The 19210-nt window shown below is 42.7% G+C and overlaps 1 protein-coding gene across 6 annotated transcripts in view; it reads right to left on the reverse strand.

Annotated features, from left to right (window-relative positions):
- Window positions 1–14917: 14917 nt before the first annotated feature.
- Window positions 14918–19210, reverse strand: part of DCLK2 (doublecortin like kinase 2) — a 144006-nt gene continuing 139713 nt past the window's right edge. For 2 of the 6 annotated variants that reach the window (XR_008445203.1, XR_008445204.1), the window contains 2 exons: window positions 18679–18759; window positions 16304–16393 (listed from right to left, as the gene is read on the reverse strand). Coding sequence is in view for 3 of the 6 variants with exons in the window: in XM_054030855.1 (XP_053886830.1) it covers window positions 16175–16393; window positions 17857–17895 (258 nt within the window). In the remaining 3 variants the exon portion in view is untranslated. Of the gene's footprint in view, window positions 16394–17491; window positions 17647–17856; window positions 17896–18678; window positions 18760–19210 lie in introns of all 6 variants that reach the window. The other 4 variants (XM_054030855.1, XR_008445202.1, XM_054030853.1 and 1 more) reach the window with 4 other exon arrangements.

A 19210-nucleotide genomic window follows, 5' to 3' on the forward strand; every position in this document is an offset into this window, starting at 1 on the left:
CCTCCAATATGATATGGAGTGCAAACAAGGAGTTAAATTCCCAAATACTATTTCTCCATTAGTGTAATCAATGAAAAGCCTGTGCTAGCCCTCTTGATTAGACACAATTTAGTAAACAGGTGCCAGAGATTAAATTACAATTAAACAATTCTGAAGTGTGTGTATATATATATATTTTTTTTTCCAGAACACAGTTGAGGGAGAAGGGAGCTGTTGCAAGATGGAAAGTGAGTTTCCATTTTTGCCAAGAGAGACAACTTTTAAATTCAGAAAGATCAAGCATGGTTCACAGACTCTCTCAAACTCTGGTAAGCTCATATTCACATATTTTCTCATAGAAATGGATGTGATCTCTGACTTACCCCAACCAATATCTTATATGAACTGATGATGAAAGTAAGGCCAGTAACACTGAGAATGATTAGAAATAAGTTGGAGATTTTCAGTTTATTTTAGAATTCTCATCTTCAGTAGCTTCATATCAGTTATGTTTCTTATAAGCCCCTGGCCTGAATGTTACAGTATTTGAGTAGCCATTATGTTTTATATAGAATTCTGTTTTCTTTAGAGGAAGTTTGAGTACTGCAGCATTGTACTCTATTCAAAGGTAAATGAATGTAATGTCAGTCTGAGAGCCTTTCTTGAGCAGTCAGCAACTATTACATTATATAATTAGAAGAACCTCTGTCTACAAATTGTACATTCAGCTAGTCTGTGGAAAATATGTTTATATTACTGTTACCCTGTCCCCCATCCCTGCCATTCCTCCAGTTTGTCTGCCTCACCTACCTATAGTGCTTTGTCTTAATCTAAGATTGCAGTCTCTTTGGGGAAGGGAATTTTATTAAGTCTGTATAGCACCCAGTACAATAGATCCCTAACCTGCTTGGGGCCCATCAATGCTATTGTAAAAAAATAATAAATGTTAAGAACAGTGATTTTTATGTTCCACTAAAAGCAGCTATGGTTTACTTTGAAAAGGGAACTTGAAGTTGTCTTAGTAGCATGAAAATTCTTATTAGAGCTCTTCTCAATAGGAAATTAGTATGATTGTTGAGTTCAGCATTCTAATTCTAAAAGTGTTCAGGTTGGTATTTTATTAGGAAACATTCTGGAGATTCCTTCCTGCTGTGTGGTGTAGTGTTCTCAGCACAGCTCAAGCTGAGGGTTTCCAACAAACAAACAAAGAGAGGCTGCTCCATTGCTTCTACATCTGTGCACAAAGCAGGCTGTTCTTCCAAGCACCAGCTGGTGTCAGCAGACTGGTAATCAATTTTTCTTTCTTTCTTAGGAGAAAAAGTAAATTGAGTTATTCCAAAACCACGTGTACAGAAAGGAATGTAGTTCATTGTGACTTTGGCTGGGACATACCTCCTATTAATTTCGGTATTTAGACATATTGTTTTAGAATGAGATAGAAATGGTGAATATCCAGACCAGGGATCTCTAACTCAAATGACCATGAGAACAACATGAGGACTAGTACATTAGCCCAAGGGCTGCATCACTGACACCCTTGCTGCCCCTGCCCCCACTTCACCCCTTCCATGAGGCCCATCCCACCCTCTTCCCCGCCCCTATTCCAACCCCTTCCCCAAATCCCCGCCCCGCCCCACCTCCTCCCCTGAGCGCATAACTCCTCCCTCCTGGAAAGTGCTAAGCACCGCCAAACAGCTGTTTGGTGGCGGAAAGTGCCTGGAGGTAGGCAGGGGAGCGGGGTGTGACGGGTTGGATCACAGAAACCCCCTTGGGAGCTGCCACCCAATGTGCCAAGACTACCCCTGCTTCTGTTTTCCCTGCCAGCTCAGGACTCCAGCACCCTGTCTTGCTGAGCCAGACACTCCCGTCTGGCTCCAGACACAGACCCAGGGTCTGAATCACTTGTCCAGAAGCTGCAAGTTTACCTGAAAACAGCTCACAGAAGTGTGCTTGTCTTTAGCACTCAGATGCCCAACTCCCAATGGGGTCTAAACCCAGATAAATCTGTTTTACCCTGCATAAAGCTTATGCAGGGCAAACTCATAAATTGTTCGCCCTCTATAACACTGATAGAGAGATATGCACAGTTGTTTGCTCCCCCAGGTATTAATACATACTCTGAGTAAATTACTAAATAAAAAGTGATTTTATTAAATACAGACAGTAGGATTTAAGTGGTTCCAAGTAGTAACAGACAGAACAAAGTAAGTCACCAAGCAAAATAAAATAAAATGCGCAAATCTATGTCTAATTAAACTAAATACAGATACTGAAGCATCTCTGAGGGTGAGATTAAGTTTTTCTCAGACTGGACACCTTCCAGGCCTGGGCACAATTCTTTCCCCTGGTACAGCTCTTGTTGCAGCTCAGGTGATAGCTAGGGGATTCTTCATGATGGCTCCTCTCCCCCTTTTGTTCTGTTCCACCCCTTTATATATCTTTTGCATAAGGCGGGAACCCTTTGTCCCTCTGGGTTTTCACCCCTTCCCCCCCCCCCCACTGGAAAAGCACCAGGTTAAGGATGGATTCCTGTTCAGGTGACATGATCACATGTCACTGCAAGACTTCATTGCCCACTTGCCAGCACACACATATACAGGAAGACTTACAGGTAAATACAGCCATCTGCAAACAATGGTCCTTGTTAATGGGAGTCATCAAGATTCCAAACCATCATTAATGGCCCACACTTTACATAATTACAATAGGCCCTCAGAGTTATATTTTATATTTCCAGTTTTAGATACAAGAGTGGTACATTTATACAAATGGGATGATCACACTCAGTAGATTATAAGCTTTGTAATGATACCTTACAAGAGACCTTTTGCATGAAGCATATTCCAGTTACATTATATTCACTTATATTTTTATAAAACCATATAAACTGCACAACGTCACATGGGGATGCGGTGTGCTGGGGGGTAAGGGGAGGCGACAGGTGAGAGGAGCTTGGCAGCCTCAGGAAATAATTCGGGAGCCGTGGGGAGCTTGGCGGGCCACAGCAAACGCGGGCTGCGTGTTTGAGACCCCAATCCAGACAGTGATGATGCCTTGGGTGCTTCTGTTACTGACATATCTGCTTTGCTTTGTTTTACTTTTCTTTTTAAATTTGATAAAAAATAATTTAACACTATGGTTTATTTCAACACCTAGGAAATTGGCTGCATTCTAGGTGAATAAAATCTCACTCATAAAGGGGGTGTATTTAAGATTCCTCGGTGTGCTGTTTCTGTAGGTCAGTGAGGACTTCCCAAGACATGTTAGAACCACAGTTGCCAACTTTCACTGAGTAAATAAGCACCCCAACTTTCACAATAAGACAAAAATCAAGCTAATCCCATTTCAAAACATGGCCAAAACAAGCCAATCGCTAAGAACCCCAACCATCTATGTGACTAGAACCTCCTGGCATGCAGTCTGGGACTGTGGTGGGCCCGCTGTGCACCCCTGACTCCCTCTTCCCCGCCCTGCTTACCCCTGCTTGGTGGGGGCCAATCAAAAAAAAGAAGCAACAAGCTACAAGCCAAAAACTAGCTCACAAGCCAATTAAGCCAAAAAACAAGCCCAATTTCTGCATTTTTTCCCACAGATTTGGCATGTCTGGTTAGAAATCTTTTAAGTCCTCAACTGAATATCCTCATCAATTCCTGTATAGTAATGGTGTTACTATGGAATGCAAAATAGTTTATTTTTGGGTGTACCTAATTTAGTGTGTACTTGGGAAACTGATACAGTTGAAGGTCCAAATCATTATTTGTTTATATGTCATAATCTACGGCTGATCTGTAAAAGCCCTGGATCAAAAACTATAGGAGATTGTTCTTGATTTTTGTTTATGCTGATTGAAATTTAACTGCATATAGCCTAAGGCTCTGAATTTAAGAAGTACAGAAGTACAGCTAGTCCTGTGGGAAAAGCAAGGAGTAGAATATATGAAATTGAAAAGCTGATCCAAAAAGAACAAATTCTCTCTTGTAAGCAGTTTATCTGTAGATGAGACTTATTACTATAAACGTGTGTAAATTTTAGAGAGAGATTTTAATGACACTAATAAACCTTATAAATAAATATAAGTTTATGGGGGAAATTTAGGAATAAAATTTTTTGGTAAAAGGAGTTTATCCAGGTACCAGCCTTTGTACTTAGCATTCTCCACAAGAATTGATGCCCATGGAATACAAAGAAGTTTTTGCATCTTATAAAATTTGCAGTATATGAAAATACATGTTTAATTGATGATGGCATCCCAGGTAACACAGCAGATTAAAAACTTTCCAACATGGTTTTCTCTGGCAACAACACAGCATTATACAGGAATGTAAAAAGAACAGATGTGCTTGTTTCCTGTTATTTTCTGCTTGCCTGAGGGAACAAGTTTTGGGTTAGGTTATTTACCATTTTCTTCTGGATTTTCTGTTTTCCCTCTCCTCCCCATTGTGACTGTTTGCATTGTATATCCTGGACACAGTTCTGCAAGGTGCTGAGCTCTCTGGTCTCATCCTGCAAAACAGTTAACAGACTACTCAAATGTTTAAAGTTGAGCATGTGCTTAAGTCCTTGGCTGGATCAGGGCAGAGGGCTCAGTGCCTTGCAGGATTGAGTGCCATGAGGGCAAAGTTCACTTCAAGGCCAACTTTTGCAAGTTGAATTTGACTTGCACACCTCATGTAGGGTGACCAGACAGCAAATGTGAAAAATCAGGATGGGGTGGGGGGTAATAAGAGCCTATATAAGAAAAAGACCCAAAAATCGGGACTGTTCCTATAAAATTGGGACATCTGGTCACCATAGCCCCACCTAATGTGAAACATACCTTTTGGGGTTATTATGCAAAAGATGTGAGCTAATGAACTGGGATGAGGGGAAGAAAATTAAGGCTTTATTCAGCAAAGTTCTGATCACCTCTTGCAGCTCACATGAAGCCTATGAGAGCAGAAGCCCTAAGGTGAAGTAGTAGTTCTGATAGCTAGAGGCAGGGCCAGCTCCAGCATTTCTGCCGCCCCAAGCGAAAAAAAAAAAAAAAAAAAAAAAAAAAAAAAGCCGCAATCGCGATTGGCGGTGGCAATTGGGGAGGAAAAAAAAAAAAGCCGCCATCGGCGGCGGCAGTTCAGTGGCAGGGAGTGAGGGACCTGCCGCTCCCGAATTGTCGCAGGTGCCACCCCAAGCACCTGCTTGTTAAGCTGGTGCCTGGAGCCGGCCCTGGCTAAAGGGGTAGGGCTATGTGAAAAACAAAGTCTGTGACCTTTCCAAATGGTGTGTAAACCAATCTGCTCTTTTCTCATTCATAATGCCAACTAAAACTCTTGAAAGGGGGAATTATTTGCATTGTTCTGCTTTTTCTGAAGATATCTTACAGGATTCTCACTCCTTTGTCTCAAGTAGAACTCCCAGGTTCTAACAGATTTTTTTAATTAAGAATAGAAACAATAGTGGGTAGAAGCACCACCCTACCCTACTGGTTATTGCATGCCATGTTGGTTTTTAAAGCATCCCTGGCATCGGGCTGCATACATGTCTTTAAAAGCTATATCTTTTGGGGGTGAATGAGAGTGACATTATCACCTACTCTGTATAAAGGACTGGACCCCCATGATTGCCTCCATTCCTTCTGTACCAGCACAGAGAGCAAATGGAACTCACTTTCATGTCTTCAGGCTACATGTTCCATAGTTTACCTTATTATTTTCTTATAAATAGTGTAGAGAGTTAGAAGAGAGCTTAGCATACATAATCTGGCCATATCCCAAAGGCCTTTGAACCCTCAGTTGGACAATATCAGGGCCCAAACCTCGTAAGGGTTTCAAGAGATGCACCTCCTGCCTGTCAGTCATATCAAAGATAGATGCCCCTGTCAAAGCCTTCTGTTTCTGGGTGAGACCCATGCTGTGAGCCTGTGTTGCTCCTGAGGGAATTCTGCACCAAAAAAATTAAAATTATGTGCACAGTATTTTAAAATTGTGCAAATTTTATTTGTCAATAAATGTGGTTCCAGCATGGCAGGGGGAGCACAGGCCACTGGCTTCAATGAGGTGGAAGATCACTCTTAAGGTCCCACGTCCCCCAGTACAGGGACTTGGCAGTGAGGCTGCCCCTACTGACCCTGACACAGTACTAGGGCTGGGCCGGGCCTGGCCCAGAAACACCCTGGGGCCCTGCCCCTCTCTGCCAGGCACACTAGGTGTGGGTGGGCAGGCTCGGACGAGCAGGATCCAAGTATAGAGGGGCTTAGTGTGGGGGGATCCAGAAGTTTCTATGTGGGGCAAACTGGGTGCAGGTGGCTCAGTGGGAGATCTGGATGCACAGGGGCTCAATGGGAGGTTCCCTGTGCAGGGGCAATGGGACTCTGCAGGGGATCCAGGTGAAGATGGTTGGGGGGTCTGGGTGTGGGGAGCTTGCGGGGGATGTCTGGGTGCAGCTGCTTGGGGATGAGTGGGGGGCTAGTCAGGGTGAGGGTTCGATGGGCCTGCTTAATGAGGGAGCCCCAGCTGCTGCTGAGGGGATACCATAGGCCGGGCTCCTGCTCCCTCCCCCCCCTCCATGATTCCCCATCTCCTTTTCTTCTCCATCCCCCTCCGCACATTCCCTCCCGCCCTATTCCACCCCCCTTCCTTCCCCACTGCCTCTTTCCCCCACTCCCTCACCCCCCTTCCCTCATTTCCCCCAACACCCCTTACCCAGTCCCACCGCCGGCACTCACTGTGGCACAGAAAACAGGAAGGCTCCCAGCACACAGAAGGGGAGCACAACTGGCACTAGGACCCAGGAGATGGCGTTCAGCTGCAGAGTCATCAGAGTGGAGACCGCAGCCTCCTTCAACTGGGCAGCTCTGCACTTGATGGGGGTGGGGGGCAGTGGCACGTAACCCATTGTGCCTCCCCATGCCTCACCTCCGTTTGGAGGGGAGCAATCCCCCTCACCCCCCAAACTGTGCTCTTGGTCATCCTCCTGCCCCCTCTCCGGCACAGCTTCCCTGCCATTTTCTGCAGGAATTCTGTCGGAGGGAGGGGCATTTTCTGCAGGCATGCAGTCATGCAGAATCCCCCCAGGAGCACTGTGTGCAGTTTGCATACCCCACTAAAGGAACAGATGCTTAAGGCTCCAGGCTCATCTGGACCAGATCTGAGGAACGGGTTGAGTCTCCATCAGTGGAACCATACGAGCCTCTTTTGGAGGAACATAGAGATGGCACTTTACCAGATGATCAGATGGCTGCTTCATCTGTTTGCTGTCCTGAGAAGAGGAAACCGTTTCAGGAACTCTTGGGGAGAATGGCAGATGCGGGGTCACAGGACTGGAGACACCTGATCCCGTTTGACACATCACAAATGTAGATCACAGAGAAGCTGGCTCTGCCTATTGGCTCTGATGTTCTCACCAGAGCCAAGGAGATCTGACTTGCTCCATTTTCATACCCCATATGTAGCCAAGAGAGCTGACAGGATGTATCTTGTACCAGCTGAAGGGCATCCAATTTTTACTATAGCACCCTTTGGCAAACTCCCTGGTTCCCACACTACAGCAAAGAGTTAGGCTCAACAAGGCTTCTTGCAGCACCCTTTTGACAGGGTCATAAGCTGGATGCTTTTGGCAGGAGAGACTACTCTGGAGCTCACCAGGCTTTCAAGTGGCCAGCTATGAAGCTATGATGTCCCACTATAATTATGCCCTGTGGGATGCCACAAGCCCTGGCCTTGTCCAAGGAACAGGAGAAAGCAGAGTGGGCTCCTGGTCACTGACATGCAATGCCTTGGACACCAGTGGCTGCAGGAGTGGCTCGTAGGAGACACTCCTAACACCTGAATCCCAGGGGGAAAACCAGAGACGTCCCATTTGAGGGCACGGGTTTCTTTAATGACAAAACTGATAAGGCCCCAGAGAAGATCAAGGCCACGGCCTGAGCCCTGGGATTAACAGTCCTCAGAGGAATGGCTTCTACCCAGCATCCTGAATCCAAAGATGGACTCTGGCACAACACCAAGGGTTGTAGTCACAGAGGCAATATCAGTTGTCTCCTAAACCTGCTACTAGCAAATGACCTCAGTGGTACAAGAGCAGGATTTCTTGCTACATGTCCTGAGAGTCCTCAGCATTAGCATCTAAACAGCAGTTCTAATGATGTGGTCAAAGGCCATGTGCTGAGTTACATCACATCTCAGTCCTTTCTCCTTCATCCCAACCCCTCAGATCTCCTCCTCATTCTGTGGCACCTATCTGAGGACTTGCTGTCTCTCTAGCTGGCTCATTGTGGTCCTAGGATACCTTCTACTCCTTACGTCTCTGAGTTTAGCCTTATGGTATGTCTACACTGCAATTAGATGCACACAGCTAGCCTGTGCCACCTGACTCAGGTCCTGGGATAAGGGACTGTTTAATTGCAGTGTGGATGGTTGGGTTTGGACTGCAGCCTGAGCTCTGGGATTCTCCAAACTCACATGGTCCAGGAGCCTTGGCTCTAGCCCAAGCCCGAACAACTACACCATAATTAAACAGCCCCTTAGCCTGAGCCCAAGTCAGCTCGCAGGGGCAAACCCGGGGTGTCTAAATGCAGTGTAGGCATACTCTTATTCTCCCAAAATGTTCCAATGGCAGCAATATCTGCTCATCAGTTATACTGTGGATACAACCATCTTCTCTCACCCTTCAGTCTCCAGGTTGCTTTTGGGCATGTGAATACATTTTCCTCTAATAGGGAGTTGTTGCCTTCATGAGACTTAAATTTTGTCCTAATGAAGCTGATGGGCCCTTCTTATAAGACACTTTCACAAGTTTCTCTTGAACATTTATTGATCAAAATTGTCTTCCTGATAGTAATTATATCTGCTAGGAGGGTGAGTTTAGTGCTTTGATGGCCACACCACCTTATACTGTAGTCCACAAGGATGACATGACCATGAGGCCTTGTATGAGCTTCGTACCTTCGGTGGTCCCAGATTGCCACCTGTATTTCCCTCTCTGATCTTCCCTTAACCACATTCATGCTTAGGGAAATTTATCTCTATACCCTAGAGGTAGAGAAGGTGCTCTGTTTTTTACCTGCATGAAAACAAGCCCTTTAGAAAATCCAGTATGTTGTTTGTAGCAGATGGGGAGATATGCCAGGAAGAACCTAATACAAAGCAGACTCTCTTAGAGGATTAGGAGATGTATAGAACAATGTTACAGTTTAGATAGGAAATCACTATCTCCTAGTTTAAAGACTCATCCCATGAGAACCTCTGAAGTTTCAGCAGTGTGCCCAAGGCAGGTTCCCCTGGTGGAGATATGCAAAGCAGCATCTTGGAGTTTGGTGCATGCTTTCACCAGACATTACTCACTGAATTTATTATTGTGCTCCATTTAGTCTAGTTTGGGAGAGTCGTGCTACTATCCATATTTGACTAAGAACTCATCTACCATCCTCCTAGTGGGGCACTGCTTGCTAATCTCCCACAAGTGTGATGCACAGAGGTCCTCACAGAAGAGAGGTTACTTAGGAGCAACTGTTGTTCTTTGAGAGTTGCCTCTATGCATTCACACTACTGCCTACTTTTCCCTCTTCCATATATCAGGCTCTGTAGTTGCAGAGACTGACTGTTCCTGCTCTCCCCCTCCAGACACAACTTTTCAAGGCAGATCCACAGCATGATGCCAGGGTGCCATATCCCACAATTGTGACTACCCAAAGGCGACTCTTGAATAACAGTCACCTCTCTTTAGTACCTCAATAGGTAGAGCAATGAACATGTAAATATAACCACAATCACAAAAGTTTTCTCCAAACTCTGAAAGAAGGAGGGTGTGTGTGAATGAGTGAGAACCCTAAAGAGATCAGTGACCCTGAATTTCAGGAAAGCAAATCCTCTTCTCTGAAGATACCATCTTCCTTCTGAAGAGTACCCTGTTTGAAGGATGTTGCAAAACAAAATGAGCAACTAACTGAAACCGTAACTGCCAAAGAGCAAAGCCAACAAAAATGGTTTTTGTGGGGTTTTATTGAATATAAGTGTGTGGTAAAACCTCCCAGGTGTGAACAGGTAGGTGAAGAAGCTTGTGCATCCCTGTTGAAAACCACTTTTGCAGAACTGGAAGTAAGATTCCTTCCTAGAGGCAAAATCAAAGCCACAGTGCTTTCTAAATGTATGGAGCAAGAGCTATGTGGCTGCCTTCCTTATGTCTATAATGGAAGCATCCCTGAGACATGCATCTGATGAGGCCGCTCAAAGCACCAAGAGGTGCTAAACAAAAGGTCTGGGGCGCAGAGTCCAAGGTCACCACAGCCTGGACAGTGATGCCCCTTTGGTGGTCCTCAGCAGTCATATGCCAAAGAGCCACATGGTTACTAAAATAATAGAAGACTGGCTCTAACAGGCAGGGGCCATCAAAAAGATGCAAAGGGAGACCAGATGATTCTCTAGAGAGAGCTTTTCACTCACAATAGCCAAGAAGTACCTGACGGGAAGGTTTCAAGGGTGGTGATTAAGGTCTGGTGCCGCATGTGACCACAAAGCAGCGGGCCTACTGCTGCCCTTAATATGCCAAACTTAGGGTGACCAGGTAGCAAGTGTAAAAAAAATCAGGATGGAGGTGGGGGGGAATAGGTGCCTATATAAGTAAAAGCCCCCAAAATTGGAACTGTCCCTGTAAAATCAGGACATCTGGTCACCCTATTCAAACTCCTTTAGAGTTAGGCAGGCAGAACCCCTCTTCTCCCCATCTTATAGTCAAGAGCACAGACCCTGTGCAGTTGGGACCTTTGGAGAGAGGTCTCTCTCTTCCAAATTCTCCATGTCACAAACAATGACTTTCCCCATCTTTCTTACATAACACAAGTCAGCAAGGCTCTTGTTCTATTGACTTTCCTATTTGTTTTGTATCAGTGCTGTTGCTGTTAGGTTATATCAGTGCATAGGAGTAGCTAATGTCTGCTGATTAACAGAAGGGCACAGAGTTTTCACACTCTTACATAAACAGATGGTTGGTTTGTCTAAATTTTGAGACAGTTTTTGTTTAAGTATTTGCACTGTGGATGGCACTCAGTCAGGCCCCAAATATGACCTGTATTCATATTGAAAGGAGCACAAGTAGACAAAAATGTATGATGCAATTTGCTCGTCTCACTTCTTCTACAATGAGTATGTATTAACTTCAGAACTCTGCAACTGTTTTGAGTCCCCAGAGGTCAAGAGAAGTAAATTCCAAGGCTATATGTAAGTTCAGTTTATTCTGCAAAGTACCACAGTGAAATCACAATTAGTCTTCGATAGCAACTTAGGATACGTCCACACTACCCGCCGGGTAGCGATCTATCTATCTATCGGGGATCGATTTATCGCGTCTCATCTAGACGCGATAAATCGATCCCTGAACGCGCTCCTCATCAACTCCGGAACTCCATCAGGGTGAGAGGCGGAAGGCGTGGCCGTCGATCTAAGATAAGTTGACTTCAGCTACGCTATTCTCGTAGCTGAAGTTGCGTAGCTTAGATCAATCCCCCCCCCAGTGTAGACCAGGCCTTAGTATAGAGAAGAAGTTTCCCCCAGTGCTACCTCTAATGATTTTAATGAATGTATTATTTTATAATTAATTCAGAAATGTCTGGGAGCTTCACAATGGCCTCACCATGAGGATACAGTTTAGTCACCAAACAATCTAGAACACTTGCTGTAGAATGTTCTGCAATATGTCAGCTTGGCTTTTATCTCTAGAAGCAGCATGATCATGCTAGTTTCCTCCAATCTCAAGTGTACATCCAGTGAATAACATGAAACCAACGGGGCTGACAGCGTTCACTGCCTTGTATCATCTGAATCTAAATGAGGAACAGGAGTTAAAAAAATAGGTAAGTTGTTACTTTTCTAATGCATATTTTATAACACTAGGGAAGGTGCAAAGGGATAAGCTGCGCTAAACATCTGTTAATTTTGAATACCTAACTTTAGCAATTGCTCTTTCCCATTTTCTGTTTTCCATTTCACTAAACCAGTGATAAAGTATATATCTACATTTAATAAGATAGTCAAAAGTGTGTTTACTAGGCTATTGAAATACTTACTGGATAGTGATAGGCATGAGTCATGGTGACCGGTATATTAAATCATCTTGTATCTTAATGATATATTACCAGTAATTAATTTAATTCATGTTAAAGAATGGGAGCCAGATCCTCAGCAAGTGTAAATCATTGTGGTTCAACTGGAGGCAGAGTGATGATGACTTACACCAGCTGAGAATTTGGCCCTGAATGTTTAGCTTTGGAGGCAGAGAGATTTTACATTTGGGCCAGTGCTTTGGGCCACATATAGATACTCATAGGATATATGTGCACCTGTTCAAGTTTGAAGGGTTGTAGTCCATAGAGCTAGCTAGTTTTAGTATTTATTTTATTCAGCAATAATGTAAGGAACCTACAGACCTGTGAGAGATTCGCTTCAGCAGTTAGCATAAGGCTTGAGGGCTATCAACTTTGGCACAGATAAATGGCCAACTGTCAGTCCTAGGTTTTGGAGAACTGAAAATTTGCGTGCTTAATGACACCAGCTTTTGGTTAGAACATTCTCAGATGTCTAAGCACAAGAGTGCCATGGCAACTAATTGACCTATATGATAATAGGTTGAAATCATTAATATACTAACCTCTAGAAGGAAGACACCCCCATATTAGTAGGGGGAGGAAATTCAAATAAGAAACCCCTACTGAATAGGCACAAGATCTAGATATAAAAGTTGTATCCCAGCCTGTGTGCAGGAGGAGAGAGAGAGGTAGCCATTATCTTCCTCATCACCAGTGACATCATTCTGGCTAACATTTCAGGTTGTTCTGCAAGGGATGGTGAGTATATCAATTTTCAAATGTACATTTTGTATTATTTCTGTCTACCTTATGGGTTAGAATGTTAGACTATTGTATAGTGTGAGTGTTGCAACTGTGCACATCAGGATTCCCAACTACCCAATAGTTTTAAAATCTTGGGACAAGAACCTGTTAAACCTGAGTGACGATTGGGAATTCTTAAGTACTCAGTATAATAATACAGAATCTATAGATCAGCAGAATTAGCATTCCTATTCAAGTACATTTAAAAGCAGGAAAATAACTATCAATTCTAACAACTACCCACAGTTGATAAATTAGGAAATGTCTATTGATCATTAGGAATTACTTCTGTTGAAACCATAAACTCACAAATGTATGCACTTTGTAGATGCTAATACAATACCTTTTTTAAAGGACAAATCAGCATGTAGGCCAGGTTTGTTTTATTAGAGAGACAAGGTCTAGGCCTGAAGAATAGCTCTGTGTAAGCTTAAACTTCTCTCTCACCAACAGAAGCTGGTTCAAAAAAGATATTACCTCAGCCACTTTGTCTCTCGAATATCCTGCGACCGATACATCTATAACACTGCATACAAATTTGTTCTATGAAATTTTATACTTTTGCCGTTTTCCTGCCACTGATATTCTTTTCCTATGTGATTTCTTTGTAGAAATAAGTGTTTAAGGGGGAGAGTTCACCTCAGAGCTATGCTTTCTCATGGTATGTCTTGTTTCAATTTGCATCCTTTAGGAACATCATCTCTTTATTGCCCTTGCCAACACTACAAAACCCACCAATTTTAACCTGGTACCAGCTGTTAGTCTCAATCCTCTTTTCTATTCTTATCCCCCAATACAACAACCATCTTCAAAACAGCTGATTTTCTTCTCCTCTCTGAACTTCAGGCACACTACACATCTGGTCATTGTCTTTCTCTCCAACTACTCTCTCCATCAGACTCTTTCAGGACTCTATCCTTGGCAATGCCATCTAGTTGCATGGCTTCAGCCACTACAATGATGACAGACCGATTTACCTTTCCATATGCCTCCCTGACGTTGGTTTCTGGATGTTTCACTACTGACTGAAGCTCAACCTGATCAAAGTTCAGCTCAATTATCATTCAAAACTTAATCATTACAGTTTTTACCCCTGATCAGCAGTAATGTCATTTTTTATAAAGACAACTTCTGCCACTTCAATACTGTTGCTACCTTCAGAACCCATCTGTAGGTCCTCTCCACAGCTGTGACCTAAAATAATTGGCTACGTCCTTACCACTTTTCAACTTCTTTGGGTCTACCTTGACCGCTACTCCAACTGTCTAGCCCTTTTTTGCTCCCTTTATTGGTTTTCCCTCCTTCACTCTGCACTATCACCCAATTCATTCTCTTTATCCTACTCATCTGTCACTTTCAGCATACTGCCCCCTATGCTAGAGACACCCTACATTGCATTATATCCAGCCCTTCTAAAATCACACTTCTTCCTGTAGGCCCTATCCATGACATGTTAAATGTAAAATTTACAAGATGTATACCAAACATGACTGTCTGCATGTTGTTTGACTAGTTTCTGTACTCTGAGGCTGAGATATTATCTTCAATGAATACTTTTTGTGTAATACAATGGTTTGGACAGGGTCAAACCATGTTAGTAGCAGTGCTTTAATCCAGGCCAAGCCACCTTATCCCAGTAACAAAACTGACTCAAAACAAGTTTAATAGAACTACATTTTAATGAAATATTTTTGCTGCTGATCTACAGCTTAACCAGTCAACACTTTTTCTTAGACCAAATTGCACTAGTCCTTTCCAGCAATAGGCACCCAAATCCCATATTGTGTCCTAAACTCAGTTACCTTGGAAAACAGAGGGCTGACTGGCTCCCAAGGAAACCAGCATATCTTGAGTCAATCAGTAGGCGTGACAACTGTTCTTTTGTGAATGGTTTGAGTTGCTCTCAGGCTAGCTCAGACTAAGGGTACGTCTACACTTACCGGAGGGTCCGGCGGCAGGCAATCAATGTTCTGGGATCAATTTATCGTGTCTGGTTTAGATGCGATAAATCGATCCCAGATCGATGCTGGAAGTGCTCGCCGTCGACGCTGGTACTCCAGCTCGGTGAGAGGAGTACGCGGCATCGACGGGGGAGCCTCCCTGCCGCGTCTGGACCCGCGGTAAGTTCGGACTAAGGTACTTCGAATTCAGCTACATTATTAACGTAGCTGAATTTGCGTACCTTAGTCCGAAGTGGGGGGTTAGTGGGGACCAGGCCTAAGAGACTTAAGGGGGACCGTTGTTCCTCACTGATCCTGCCAGCCTTGTCCGGAAATTGAGTTCACAGGAATAAATGACTAATTATTCTTTTAATGAAGAAAGTTTATTATTGCAGGTCTGTTACAATTCTAGTAGAAAGTAAAAGCTAACAGAAAATGAGCTAGGACCAATTTTTCTCATCAACAAGCAGAGGAAATGAATAAGCAGAGTACATACACTATTGAACTCAGCAGTATGATAAAGATAAAACACCTTCCATCCTTGACTGCAGATCAGTGTCTCCCCCATTATGGTTTCCAGTTCCTGCACTAGATGAAGAGGGGGATGGTAATAAAATATTGGCAGCTATTTACGTGGTTAATGGTAGTTCTTCTATTAGTCAGCTTGTCCTAGAACTGCTCCATCCTAGCTTATGTAGCATGCAGCAAGCTTTCCATTCAAAGAAGTTTTATTGTTTCTAATACATACTGTAGTTGTGAGGGGAGGGTACACAATAGCTAGATTGAAAAAGCTACCTTGACTGCAGTCTTCAGACCAATAAATGCCCAGAGTTCATGTTATTACATCCAAAGTCACTTGAATTTCTTATCTAAACACTATCCTGAAGTCTGGTATTGAAGAAAAAGGACCCCTTCTCTGAGAAGCTTGTCTTTCAATATTGTACAGTTAATCCACTCAAGTTTTTCATGGAAACTTAACTCACTGTAGCCACTAGGACAGGAGAGAAATACAGCTTTTTGTGGGCATACACCTTTTCTGGGAACAAGGTGTTGACTGGGAGAGTCTGTGTATATGTGAGGACTTGTAACTGTTCATCCACATTATGTTCTTGTTTAACTACACGTTAGGTTAAGCTAGTCAGATTCCTAGGGTATGAGAAATGCATTTAATTAAACCAACTCGAATGATAAAAACAAATCTAAACATTCAGAATTTCTTCCCAAAGGCTGGAAGAGCACTCAAAGCTACAGCCCACACTTCACCCACCTGCCTATTGACAGTCTGCCTGGGGCTTGCCACAAGAGATTGGGAGCAAACTGAAAAACCACAACTGTGATGGATGTTTATTAAGTTGAAGGGGTCTACTGGCCTAGAAGTTGGCTTTGGTTTAAGTCACTTCTACAGAGCGAGCTGTTCCCCAGCATTGTCATAACATGCTGAGTCAGGCTGTGTGGGGGATTTGATTGGCTCAGAAGAAGCAGTGGAGAGGTTCTTGGACCCAGCCACATAAGGATCTTGAGCTGCAATAATCACAGAAGTTTTCTGCATACCAGCTCTACTAGAGTCCTGAGAGTGCTTGTTGCAGAAAATCTGACTTTCCTTATCTAGAGCTGTGTTCTAAAAAGGAAGGTAAAAGACAAAAACAGTTACATCAATGACCGATATTACCTACCCCATTAAAACATTGCACAACACACACATTTGGGGCATGCATTAGACTCAGAAAAAGGAGAAATAACATCAGAAATCTTAATGAATTGTAGGGTGTTTTGGTGATCAGAGGGATAACTTATTTCCTATACACACCACAGCATCCAGCAGGTCATTAATAAAACCAAGTTTGATGAAGTACTTACAGAGTTTTAACTTTTTTTTTTTATTATTACAAGTCTGATGTGGATAAGCAGGCAGGCATGGTTACACCACCATATGGGGAGTAAGTTCTAAGGATTCATTTTCACCAAAATTCAGAGTGTGACTGTGCTGCCAATATTTTAACAAGGAGCCCACACATTTAATAAGCCTGTGACATATCCCAGGTAGCCAAAGGAGCTTGCAATGGAGGTTCTCAGGAATTTGTTTTCTCATTTAAACTAGAACACTCTTCCTCTCATGCTTTTATGGGTGTTAAATTTGCATGAAGCTGTATGTTACTGGAAATAGTTGTTGGATAATTAACAACATAGCAGTGGAAGCATGGGGGATTAAGATGCACTAGGGGAATTGTAGAGTATCTGCCCTGAGATTTTTTTTTTTAAAGTACCTGACACCTCTGCAAGATAAATTAAACTAACTAAAAGTTTAATTTACAGAAGTATCTTCAAGTTAACTGGAGGGCCTGTCCCTAAGTTAGGTAACCAAAGGGAGCATCTTCAGTTAGGTAACCAAATACTAAGTCAGTATTGAAGCCTATTTGCAACTGGCTGGGGCCCAGCTCAGCAGGTTTAATGATGTTTTTCCTGAGGGAGATTATTCTACACTGCTGATCACTCCAATGACTGGTTCTGAGCAGCATAGAGGCCATAAGCATCAATGGATCAAACTTACTAGGTGCTGACTCTCATGCTTGCCCACTTCTTTCCTGCCCTACATTCTGCTATATAGTCCCAAAGCTATAATTGGGTGGCTTGGGGAGTTGTTTGGATAACACTGCTCACAAGCCCTCTTGTGAAAGTTAGTCCAGAATAAATCAGGAATAGTTAAAGTTACACTTACCTTATTCTGGACTAGCTTTAATGTGTAGACAAGCTCGAAGGCACACACATTTTTCAAAGATAGCCATTTACTTGGAAGCAGTATGGGCCATCTTGCCTCCAACCTTCCCTTTCACAAAATCTGATGTTTTGCAAGGTGAAAAATAACCACTCTGCCTAGATTTGCAGAAAAGTTTCAGAGATATAAAAGTCACCAAGTAAAATGGCAAATGTTTATCTGGAACATCACTGAAAGATGTTCTTTCACTTTTATGCAGTTCTAAAATTCTGCCCATTTCAGGATAGCTATTATTTCTCCTTTTCTCTTTGTCAAACTCAGAACATGTATTTTGTGCAGCAGAACAAAACATTGCCGTTAGTACATACCATTGCCTTGGACCTACTCAGAGGAAAGCAATGCAGGCATTGGGAAAGGAAGGAAGCAAGGGATAGAAACTACACTTACTTTTAAGCAGAACTATCATCATTGAAACAAATTTAGATTTAAAAATACTGAAATTCTTAAAAAAGGATTTTACAGCAAGACATTCTTAGCAGCAGAAATAGTGCTTTTCCTGTTGAAGGCAGCAGGAACCAGATTTCTTGTGCAGTTCCACTTATCTACCACATGATGGTGTCATCCGTGTTAAATTTGTTCGTCTCTAAGGTGCCACAAGGACTCCTCATTGTATCGTATCTGTACTAACTGCGGCTGAACTTCTTCTCAAAAAGTTTTCAAAGAACCTGTATTAGAACTAAGTGGCTACATCATGCTATAGAGGGTTTTCATTGAACAGTTTCCTCACACATAAAAGAAAAAGCGATATGGCTTTGTGATGCTACATTACGTTTAAGGGACTTGATAACACAAACTCTGAACTGTAGATAAACCAGAAAAAAGGTTTGGGACTAAATTCTTATAAGGTTCTTTTTTCCACTAAGTATCTTAATAGAAAACTCAGACATTATCCCTAGTCTTCCCTGCATATTCAGTTACAGAACTAGGCAGATATGAATTTTCCTTACTACTTGTTAAAGGAAGATAAACAAAAATAAGTTTTCATTGGCTACATAGGTAACAGAAAAAACCCACACCAAGAAGAAGCCAGATGCTGTACTGTGTCAGAGATTTGAGACAAGCTTAAGTGGCATGCAAATTGGAGAGGGGCTGAGTGTTAGAATTAAAATTGCTCTTATTAAATTTTGTACCAGCTTTCAGCTTCAGGCTTATCCAGTCTCAACTGTATAAAGAATGAAGCTCTGAAGTCCCTCTCAAACTGTCAAGTCAAACTGTCAAATGAAATGTAGAGAACAGCATCAACCTGAAATCAATATTGTCTTCACTCTTGTGAGTATTTTGATGTTACTACAATTCCTACTTTTGAACTTGTCACCTATTCAATTCATATATATATGTACATGAACAATGTAAGTGGGCAGATTTAAATAATTTTTCCACATGCAGACAACTACAAATTTTATTAAAGTGGGACAGTGATATTACACTTACTAGGCCATCATATATAATTGATACAGTGGGAAAAAAATCATCTCTGGCTACTAACTAAGTCAACTGCAAGTGCTGTGTTGCCAGAGTGGCATATTCAGTATGGCAAATATATAGCTGTGCAATATAACTTCTTTAAGGTATCTGAAGACACATTTTGTGCCATAGTTTCCAACCCTGGGCTGGGAAAAAGACAACCACTTGCAGGGGTGAGAACTTGTAACTCAGTCTGCA

Source organism: Malaclemys terrapin, chromosome 5 (genome assembly GCF_027887155.1).
Source record: "Malaclemys terrapin pileata isolate rMalTer1 chromosome 5, rMalTer1.hap1, whole genome shotgun sequence".
NCBI classification, from domain to species: Eukaryota; Metazoa; Chordata; order Testudines; family Emydidae; genus Malaclemys; species Malaclemys terrapin.